We start from the raw sequence: 11,633 nt of genomic DNA, 5'->3' as shown, positions 1-11,633 counted from the left end.
TTTTTTTAAATAAGGATTTCCATAACTTTACCCACAATGGACATCAAACTCACTAGTCTATAGTTTCCTCGGTCACTTTTGCTTTTCTCTAGTCCCCAAGCACCTCTTCAGTATTTAGTGACTTCTGGAAGATTTGTGCCAGTGTTCCTGCATTTTCCTTCTTCAGTTCCCCAAGAACCCTCGGATGTATCTTATCCGGCCCAAGATTTACTTACCTTAAGTTTGTATAGCTATTCGGCAATCATGATGGTAGTAATGTGAATAGTGTCACAACTCACCTCTGCAATGCCTTCTAGTTCCCTTTCCAGATCAAAAAAGTTACCCATCTCCTCTTTGATAAAGACTGTGGCAAAACACTTTAGCACTTTTTCCAGCCTGTGTAGCATCAGTTGTCATGTCCACACCTGACCACTACTCCACATCTGATTTTACTAAATACTAAAAAAAATTATCCTTCATTTCTCTTGCCATATTCAATTTCAAAATTTCTTTGGCTTTCTGATGTCTGTTTTACACACATGGCATGCCTTTTGGTATTGAATCCATCTTAATAATGTGCCACTTTCCTTCATGGATTTAAATGCCTTTCCCCCCCCCCCCCCCACTTTCAGTTGCTCGGTAGTCCACTTGCATTACCTTCAACTGTTGTTCCCATCGGAGATCTCAATGCCCTTTTACTTTCAGTTGAATGCTATTGATTCTGAGCTTTGCATTACATGAGATCTGATTACTGGGTCTGTGGTCTTGGGGAAAAGTCTGGGGAGAAAGTACAAGAACGGTGAAGGTGTGAAGATGATGGAAAAGAAAATTGGTATCCATCTTACACCTGTAAAATGGGCAAAACATGTACAAATTTCTAGAACTGTAAATTACTAATGAAAAAGCAGTCTACAAATCTGCCATTTATTTAAGACTGCCAATTCCTTTAAAGCCCAATTTCTGACGAGCCTTGGGCCTCCTGATTCTGGTGCGCGCTGGAAGCACACCATCAGTTATGCGTCCGAAAATGGGCCATTATGAATTTCAAACCCAGTAACTTTTAAGAACACGAGATGATTTCAGCAGCACTCTCCAAATGAAGTGGTGCAAAATGTATTTTTGCAGTGGAAAGTCAGATTGAAGGTCAGGCTTTTTCATATTAAGAATTAATTTACTAGCATCTGCAAATGTGGGGAACTAGCTCCTCGTTTACCTTAAAGGAATTGGCAGCCTTAAGGCAACTGCCGATTTATAGACCGCGTTTCCATCAGTAATTTACAACCCTACATTTGACATTTAAGAGGATGACTGCCAACAAATACTTCACATTTCTGTCTAGAGGATGTATAGCCGAGTTTTAAACATTTTCAGTTGAGTTACTAGAATAGTTCATGATAGAAGAGTGGATTCAGGTTAAATGATCATCTATAATGGCAACAGTCGGAGCCCTGTCATTTGACAATGGTTTCTAGAAAGGGAAGTTGGAGTAGTTTTTGAAGAAAATGCAGAAATAAACAAGTTGCTACTTTGGGTGTCCAAATAGATGGATTTTGAAATGTCAAAAAACAATCACAGTACTGAATGTCAAATGGAAAAAAACTTTATTTAAAAAAGCAGCATTTTTTTCCCACCAATGCAAACATGCAAATTAAAACCAATAAATTTCCCCCTTTCAGAAAATTGTATTTGTTCCTACACAAAAGTTCTTAAATGTGGTGGGGTAGCCCCATGGTAATATGCTATAATTTAAGTCATGCACAAACTTTCCATAAATTTGGCACATCACACAAATAATGTACATCAACACATGACAAAACGTTTGATGCAAGACTTCCACCAGAAGTTTGAAGCATCTCATCTCCTGTTAAGTTTGTCTTTAGGGACTATAGAACACAGAATCTAAATTACTAGCATAAATTAAAAGATTTCCAATCTGAAATCAGGCAGTTCTGGTATAAATACCCAAAAATTCCTATATCTTGGCTTCATAACAGCCCAAAATTTGCCACAGACTCTCAGTAACAAAGATCTGGGTGAAGCAAAAATAATTCACAAATGTGGTTACACCTTCTGCAAATCTAGAAAAACAAGGCACTTAAGAGCAATCAAGACATGCAACTTTGATGAACCAACATTAATGAAGCAAAACCAGTTAATTTGATTGTAATAACAGATAAAAAGGCACCGTGCAATATCTCAAAAACAAAAACATCTTTTGCCAATGAAACTTGGCAAAAAATTCAAACGCATAAAGTGCACCACACGACTTAAAGTGAACAGTTTGCGTTATTTTCTACTCACAACTTAGTAATAAAGTGTAAACTACTGTGCCCTACACTACAGGACAATCAAAGTCAACAAAAACTGCTTTGAGAGATTATGACTTTAGCTAGTTTGAAAAACTGACAAAAATCAATGTAGGTATGTATTTGCTTTTGATCTAAACAAAAATCTGTTTAACAGACAAATTTAGGGAACAAAACTAAACAAGATCAAGTGCTACACTTATGCCCATTAGCTAAAACACAATTTATGCTGCTTAAACAAGGTTCAAGCACTTTAACTTGAGCCCTATTGATGCCCATTCAAACCCAGTAGTTTTGTTTTAGAGAGATTAAGTAGACTAGGCCTATATTCCCTAGAGTTTAGATGAATGAGAGGTGACCTCACTGAAACGTATAAAATTCTTAAGGGGCCTGACAGGGTAGATGCTGGGAGGATATTTCCCCTGGCTTGGGAGTCTAGAACTGGGGGTCTCAGTCTCAGAATAAGGGGTCAGCCATTTAGGACTGAGATGAGGAGGAATTTCTTCACTCAGAGGGTTGTGAATCTTTGGAATTCTCTACCCCAGAAGGCTGTGGATGCTCAGTCATTGAGTATATTCTAGAAGCGATCGATAGATTTTTGGATACTGAGGGAACCAAGAGATATAGGGATAGTGCAGAAAGGTGGAGTTGAGGTAGAAGATCAACCATGATCTTATTGAATGGTGGAGCAGGCTCGAAGGTCCAATGGCATTCAAAAGCAAACATCATGTGGAACATTTAGACAGTCCTGTTTAAACTATGGCTTGGATTACTGAAATGGCAATATATCATGTTTGCATCTACCTGTAATGCATTTTAGCCAAACTATTCCTGTATATACTTCTAGGTGGAGATTGAATGCAGCTTACAGAAAACCAAATTATTGTACAAATAAAATTGAATGGTTCCAGCATAGAATCAATAGTCCAATTTATTTGCAAATAAATTATTTGGACCTATAGTTAGATGCACAAATCTGCACAATTCAGATAGCCTAGTAAAGCCGATTTACTAATAAAATCTACTTTGTTGCATCAAGCAAAAATATATTGAGATATTTATAGAAAGGGCTACTTCAGGAATGATAACTCCCAAAAACAAAAATTCTAGAAATCATAAGAGTCATAGCCTTTAGCTGTATTCCAGCTACAGCTACTGCTGCAATATAATATTACCACTGAGAATAACGATCAGCATTGACAAATGCTAATGTTGGGTGTTCTATTAGTCTTCTTCTGCAGCTTGGGCTTCTTCCACTGGTGAAAATGTTTCAGTTATAGGGCTATTCCAGCAGGCTCCAGATTGTTCCTTATCAGACTCCATTCCAGAACTGAAATAGTATTAAAGTAAAATAAATTGAGATCAACAACAACATAAATAAGCAAGAGAATTTTTTAAATGGGCTAAGTGGATTGGAACAGTGAAGGATCGGGTAAAGGAGTGCGGGTTGGAGCGGTAAGGTTCACGACTGCTCTGTTCCCCATTTGTACAGGCTATGTGCCTTTTTATAGCCTTCAGCACTATCTTTCCAACTACCTGCCTTAGGCCATACTTCAAAAGCCTATTCCTAGTCTTAAATCAGGAACTGCTAAAAATTCTGGGGTGGAATTCCCTAAAGACATTTCCTGAAAAACACCCTTGAGAAAGAACGACGGAATTGGCATTGATATAGCGCCTTCATAATTTCAGGAGATCCCAAAGTGCTTTACAGCTAATTACATATTTTTGAAGTGTACGCACTGTTGCAATGTAGGGAAATACAGCAGAAAAGCAACTCCCCTACCGTACAAGTGAGATTTCTCCCCCTCCATTACCAGCGATATTTATGGTCTATTGATTAATATTGCTAATTTATGTTAAATTAATAAGAACATAAGAAATAAGAGTAGGCCATACGACCCTCGAGCCTGCTCCGCCATTCAATATCATGGCTGATCATCGACCTCAACTCCACTTTCCCGCCCGATCTCCATATCCCTTGATTCTCCTAGAATCCAAAAATCTATCTATCTCAGCCTTGATTATACTCATAGACTCAGCATTCACAGCCCTCTGGGGGCAGAGAATTCCTAGGATTCACAACCCCCAGTGAAGAAATTCCTCCTCATCCGAGTCTTAAATGGCCTACGCCTTATCCTGAGACTATGCCCCCTAGTTCTAGACACTCCAGCCAGGGGAAACAACCTCTCAGCAGCTACCCTGTCAATCCCCTTCAGAATCTTGTATGTTTCAATGAGATCACCTCTCATTCTTCTAGACTCCAGAAAGTATAGGCCCATTCTTCACAATCTCTCATCATAGGACAGCCCTCTCATCCCAGGAATCAATCTAGTGAACCTTCGTTGCATCACCTCCAAGGCAAGTATATCCTTCTTTAGATAAGGAGACCAAAACTGTGCACAGTACTCCAGGTGTGGTCTCACCAAGGCCCTGTACAATTGTAGCAAGACTTCCTTACTCTTATACTCCAACCCCCTTGCAATAAAGGCCAACATGCCATTTGCCTTCCTTATTGCTTGCTGTACCTGCATGCTAGCTTTGTGTTTCTTGCACGAGGACACCCAAATCTCTCTGAACACCAACATTTGAAAGTTTCTCACCATTTAAAAAATATTCTGTTTTTCTATTCTTCCTACCAAAGTGAATAACCTCACATTTCCCTACATTATAATCCATCTGCTGCCTTACTGCCCACTCACTTAGTCTATCTATATCCCTTTGCAGACTCTTGTGTTCTCCTCACAGCTTACCGTCTCACCTTCTGCTGTATTTCCCTACATTACAACAGTGAGTACACTTCAAAAGCATGTAATCACAGTCTGGGCTGTGAGCTTATGCACATTAGAAAATGGCTCAAGATATATACACAGAGATCAGGGAGGCCTGTAAGAAACAAAATGTGTTAATAATGGGAGGTTTAAATCTACATATTAGGTGAGAAAAAGTTAAGATTCATTGCATGCTTTAATATAGTTTCCTACAGCAGTATGGCTTGAACCCAAAGACAGAGCAAGTGATACCCATAATTAAATTAAACCCATAACTAAAAGTAAGAAACCAGAAAAAAATAGGCAATATGGTATTGAAAAGCATCAATAGTGACCATAATATGATGGTAAATTTCATTTGGGCTTGAAGGAGTGAAAGGAATGTCATAAACCAAGATTTTAGATTTATACAAAGCTACTTTTAGAGAATGAGGAAGGGATTGTCTAGAATAACATGGGAGAAATGATGAGTTGATCAACAGCGCAATCTGTTCAAATGGATTACAAAACAAGATGTATACCCCTGAAAGGCAAATGAGGTACTTCCACCATGATGCAACTACGGATTACAAGAATGTCCGAGACCAGTATTAAACAGCGGGAGAATGCAAATAAAGGCACAAATGAGGACTGGGTGGATTCGAGAAAGGAACAAAGGCACCAAGAAAATGACAACAAATAGAGAATATGAAAAAAAAACCTTGCAGATGATATTAATAGTAATAGCAAAGTACATCAACAGAGAGATGGTAAAGAAAGTGAACCCCTTAAAAAAAGACAAAGGGGTATGACAACATTGTTAAATTAATAATTTGCTTCAGTCTTCACAATGGAAAAGGTAGATATGACACTAGAAGTGCACAGAAAATTAAAAATTAGTGAAGGAGAGAGATTTACAGGCATTTGTATAAAGAAAAAAACTGTAATGGATGAAATTAAGTAAATGAAGCTGGACAAATGTCCAGACCCAGTTTTTATCAGTTTTAACAAAATAGGTAAAGAAATTGGAGATGCATTTATTATAATCTTCAGAATTTGGGCATTTTTCCCCACGACTAAGTCAGTGATTAGTCTATGTGGCTTCAAATCTACCTGTTATCCTCCATTACAGCTTGGTCAGCCTCTACTGCGGAAGACTCAACTTCTCCACTACATTCACTCTCCTGCCCAGAAGGTCTGCGTGTTTTCTCCAGTTCCGAGGACATTTCCCTACAAGAGTCAAGAATACAAAGCAAAATTTTAATACAAAAATTAGACAACTTACAGGAAACTTTGTGCTATCCGGCAATCTGGAGCCACCGGCAAAAATCAGCTGCCGTTTTTTATTCTTTTTGTTTGTTTTTTTTGCTTTGTTTGAACAGTCAAGCTGTGTAAGGTCTGTAGCTATAGCAACAGCTTCAGCTAGAGCTTTAGGGCCACACCCAAGTGTTTAGAAGCTGTTGCTAAGCAACAGTGTTTGTTGTCAAATACGGAGATAAGAATCTCCGTATCTCTCAACATTAACTCTGGAGAGTACGGCACTTTTTAGGCAACGGCAGCAGCTCGGTCCCGTGGGTGCCGGATAGCACAAAGTTTCCTGTACTAACTTTACTGCATGCACATATTCATACTGCATTTCGTAGCTCTAAAACAATCCTAGTGTCAAGAAAAGCAGAGAAACAAGAATATGAACCCAGATTTGAAATGTGATGCAACAAGTAATGGGAATCTTCACACTCTCAATAGAAGCTGACAAAAGGGTCTTTAAATTGTTGTCAACGGGGTGGTTTGCCCTGCTGTGATGGTGCTACACGAGGACAGGTTTGGCTATGGTTGAACAATCTGCCCAACATTCAATGCACAGACCAGAATAGCTACAGCTGGGCAGGAAAGGACAACCAAGAGGAAGAAACACCACACACATAAGAAATAGGACTAGGAGTAAGCTATTTGGTCCTTCGAGCCTGCTCTGCCATTCAATAAAATCATGGCTGATCTTCTACCTCATCTCCACTTTCCCTAATATTCAAAAATCTATTGATCTCTGTCTTGAATATGCTCAACGACTGAGCGTCCACAGCCCTCTGGGGTAGAGAATTCCAATGATTCACCACCCTCGAGTGAAGAAATTTCTCCTCATCTCAGTCCTAAATGGCCGACCCCTTATTCTGAGACTGTGACCCCTGGTTCTAGACTCCCCAGCCAGGGGAACATCCTCCCTGCATCTACCCTGTCAAGCCCTGTAAGAATTCTTCTAAACTCCAGAGAATATGGGTGTAGTCTACTCAACCTCTCCTCATAGGATAATCTCCCCCCCCCCCCCCCCGGAACCAGTCTGGTGAACCTTCGTTGCACACTCTCTATGGCAAGTCTATCCTTTCTTAGGTAAGGAGACCAAAGCTATACACAATACTCCAGGTGTGATCTCACCACGGCCCTATATAATTGCAGTAAGACATCTTTACTCTTATACTCAAATCCTTTTGTAATAAAGGCCAACATACCATTTGCTTTCCTAATTTCTTGCTGTAGCTGCAGGTTAACTTTCAGTGATTCGTGTACAAGGACACCCAGGTCACTCTGAACACCAACATTTCCCAGTCTCTCACCATTTAAAAAATACTCTGCTTTTCTATTTTTCCTATCAAAGTGGATAACTTCACATTTCTCCACATTATATTCCATTTGCCATGTTCTTGCCCACTCACTTAGCCTGTCTATATCCCCTATACTAATTTCTTTCAGTGCCTCATTCTCGCTAGATCCTTGGTTCTCCGCTATTTCCGGGAAGTTTTTTGTGTCTTCTTCCGTGACGACAAAGGACTGGATTTTCTCAGCAGTGTCGGGGTGGTGGCAGGATAGACGTTTGTCGGGTTCTGGTCCCGCACCTGGCTGCAGCCACGCTGTCAATGGGATTTTCCCTTGATTGGCCTCGTTAAGCCCGCCCTGTGGCTACCTAGCCAATTAACAGGAAGGTGGTCTGATGACGTGTCATCAGCTGGTTTCCTTAAAGGGACCACAGCCACATTGAGTTTAACAGTTGTTCTGTCAGTGTTTGACAGCACTGAGGTGCTGCAAACACTGACAAGCACTGCACAAAGGTGGACAGTTGCACCCAGGCTCTACAATGACTCCCTCCAGCCTGGTTGCACATTGCACAGGAGGGCAAAAGGGATGTCATCAGGGGTCCCTAGCTGCAGTGGCGCCAACCTTTCAATGATCTCCATGGATCACAAAATGTTACTGCAAAGCCACACTCAAACTCACCCTGCTGTGCCACTCAACACATGCCCATCACTCTGCCTTCCATATCTTCTCCTGCAGATCCTTACTCATACCAACTTACCTTGCACCTCCACCCATCCCTCTCTATCTACATTATCACTTCCCCACCTCACACTCGCAAGCATACCAACTAACAACACACAAAAGGTAGGCACTTGAGAGGTTTAGCCAATGACCATGTGAAGTTTCTGGTAAGGTGTTGTCAAAGTGAAATCTATATTTTCAACACTGCCCCTTATTGGACAGATCTGTGCACACCTCGAGAAGTGTCTTAATGAGTTCCAGTGAATGTTGAGACATAACTCCCACCACTATAGTGATGAGTGTGCATGGAATGGCTTGGACATTAAAGGGATGCTTTACGGTGCTGGTGTCAACCTGGCGCATCATGTAGCAGCCAGGGTTTACAGCGTCAAGTGAAGTAAATCTGGCCATGGTGATGTCATCGCTGGCCTCCCAGGCAGCAATGTTGTCAGGTGCTGATGCCCTGTGTAACATCAGGTGATGGCGGAGAAGGTTGGTGTTGTTGTTGGTGCTGCTGGTGTGCCTGGTGATGATGGTGTTGGAGCTGAGCGTGGAAGGAATCAGAGGAGCAAGGGGAGATGGTTTCTAGGGTGCCGATGTTGCTGCACTAGATGTCAGCTGCAGGTGAGATGATGGAAGCAATGTCAATGGTGAGAGGGGTTGTTCCAATGAGATGGCACTAGACATACAGTTGGGTCTAAACACTTGCAAGCTAAAGAAATCTCTATATGTCTTACAAATGCAGTATTCTGTGCTCTGAAACTGACCATCTGCAACATGGCATCTTTCACATCACTTCTGCAGCTGTCAGCTTATCAGATACATCAGAGCAGACTCAACTCACGCCAGGGTGAGCTGGCGAGTTTCCCGAGCAGCGGGTAACCCATGGGGGGGGGGGATGTAAAATTGGAAGTCTCAAAATACCATTAAATTGGCTCTTAAGCCATTTAATGAGCTCAATTGTCTCCCGCGCTGCTTGGTGTCGGGTCAGTTCTCCGCTGACAGACCAGACACGAGAGACACGTGTGGAGGTGGGTTGACAGCGGGTTTCCTACCGGTCAATCTTTTCTATTTTGACAGCGGACCCGCCTCCAAATCTGCACTCTGAGCGCCTGCAAAATCAAGCCCAAAGTATTTGTTTAATTTTTCTGCCATTTCCTTATTCCCCATTATAATCTTTTCCTTTTTACGTACCTATAGAAGCTTTTACACTGTTTTTATGTCTCTCGCTAATATACTCTCATATTCTATTTCCCCTTTCTTTATCAATTTCTTGGTCCTCCTTTGCTGAACTCTAAAATCTACCCAATCCTCAGGCTTACTAATTTTTTTGGCAACATTATAAGCCTCTTCCTTTGATCCAATACTAATCTTTAACTTCATTAGCCACGGTTGGACCACTTTTCCTGTGGGGTTTTTGTGCCTTAAAGGAATGTATATTTGTTGTAAATTATGTATTAATTCTTTAAATGCTAGCCATTGCTTGTCTATCGTCATACCTACTAATGTAGCTTCCTTAGCCAAATTGCCCCTCATACCTACGTAGTTTGCTTTGTTTAGATTGAAGACCCTAGTTTCGGATTTAACTAAATCACTTTCAAACTCAATATAAGATTCTATCATATTGTGGTCACTCTTCCCTAAAGGCCCCTTTACTACAAGGTTATTAATTAACGCTTTATCATTGCACAATACTAGATCTAAAATAGCCTGTTCCTTAGTTGGTTTCTCAACATACTGATCTAGAAAACTATCTTGCATACATTCCATGAATTCATCCTCCACACTATTACTGCAAATTTGGTTTGCCCAGTCTATATGTATAATACATAAGAGCGCAAGACCTCGGTGGCTGATTTAAAGGTGAGCGGGGGCCCACGGGAGCGGCTACAACGGACCGGTGAGTAGAAAGTAGTAAAAAGTGTGACGTCACCAGAAAGCAGGTAAGTGATTGGTGAGTATTTCTCTTTCTCGTTTTTTCCAAACTTGGGCATCTAAATTTAAGTGCCTTGGTGTAGATTAAATTTTAAAATAAAAAAAAACGAATTAATTAATTGAGATGGGAGACCAGGCAATGTGTTGTTGTTGTTGCATGTGGGAGCTGGTGGACACCATTGAGGTCCACAGCGACCACATCTGCAGCAAATGTTGGCTGCTCGAGGAACTTCGGCTCAGAGTAGATGAGCTGGAGTCGGAGCTTCGGACACTGCGACACATTAGGGAGGGGGAGCATTACCTGGACATTAAGTTCCAGGAGGCAGTCACATCCACTAGAGTAATTACTTCCAATTTGGCCCATGGTCAGGGACAGGAGGGTGTGACTACAAGCGAGGCAGGTATTGGGATCCAGGAGGTAGTGATGGAGGAGCCTCAGCCCTTGGCTTTGTCTAACAGGTATGAGATTCTTGCTCCCTGTGTGGACATAGGCAGGGACTGCAGGGAGGATGAGCAATCTGACCACAGCACATGGTACAGGGAGCTATTCAAGTGTGGGGAGTAAAAAGAAATGTTGTAGTGATAGGGGACAGTATAGTTAGGGGGATAGATACTGTCCTCTGCAGCCGAGAGCGCGAGTCCCGAAGGCTGTGTTGCCTGCCCGGTGCCAGGGTTAAGGACATCTCTTCTGTGCTGGAGAGGAAGTTGGAGTGGGAGGGGGAAGATCCAGTTGTCATGGTCCACAGAGGTACCAATGACATAGGTAGGACAAAGAAAGAGGTTCTGCTGAGAGAGTATGAGCAGCTAGGGGCTAAATTAAAAAGCAGAACCACAAAGGTAATAATCTCTGGATTACTACCTGAGCCACGAGCGAATTTGCATAGGGTAAATAAGATCAGAGAAATGAACGAGTGGCTCAAAGACTGGTGTGGGAGAAATGGGTTTCGATTTGTGGGGCACTGGCACCAGTACTGGGATAAGAGGGAGCTGTTCCGTTTGGATGGGCTTCACTTGAACCATGCTGGGGCTAGAGTCCTGGTAAATCGAATAACTAGGGCTGTAGAGAGGGCTTTAAACGAAATGGTGTTGGGCGGGGGGGCGGGAGGGTCCAGGTGAGCAGGAATTTAAAAAGTCAAATGAGAAAACAATAGAGCAGGATAGAGATGGGGGAAATAATAACCAGAGTGTGACAAGAAGGGACAGAATGTTTAAAAATAAGAGTGCAACAGAAAATAGGGCCAAAACAAAAAGAAATGGTAAAAAGACAAAGTTAAAAGCTCTATATTTGAATGCACGCAGCATTTGTAAGAAGATAGATGAGTTGACGGCAAAAATAGATACAAATGGGTATGATCTG

The 11,633-nt window shown here is 41.5% G+C and overlaps 1 protein-coding gene across 4 annotated transcripts in view; it reads right to left on the bottom strand.

Annotated features, from left to right (window-relative positions):
• Positions 1-1,563: 1,563 nt before the first annotated feature.
• Positions 1,564-11,633, bottom strand: part of LOC147114804 (sorting nexin-16-like) — a 67,499-nt gene continuing 57,429 nt past the window's right edge. For 3 of the 4 annotated variants that reach the window (XM_085992760.1, XM_085992761.1, XM_085992762.1), the window contains exons 7-8: positions 6,146-6,262; positions 1,564-3,615 (exon numbers count right to left, since the gene is read on the bottom strand). In XM_085992760.1, coding sequence (XP_085848886.1) covers positions 3,510-3,615; positions 6,146-6,262 — 223 coding nt within the window. In that variant the 3' untranslated portion in view covers positions 1,564-3,509. The remainder of the gene's footprint in view (positions 3,616-6,145; positions 6,263-11,633) is intronic. The other variant, XR_015078995.1, reaches the window with a different exon arrangement.

Source organism: Somniosus microcephalus, chromosome 7 (genome assembly GCF_052327205.1).
Source record: "Somniosus microcephalus isolate GS21.2 chromosome 7, FLI_Smic_1.0, whole genome shotgun sequence".
Taxonomy (NCBI): Eukaryota; Metazoa; Chordata; class Chondrichthyes; order Squaliformes; family Somniosidae; genus Somniosus; species Somniosus microcephalus.
The sequence above is the reverse complement of the archived record's forward strand: the minus strand, read 5'-3'. Positions and strand labels throughout refer to the sequence as shown.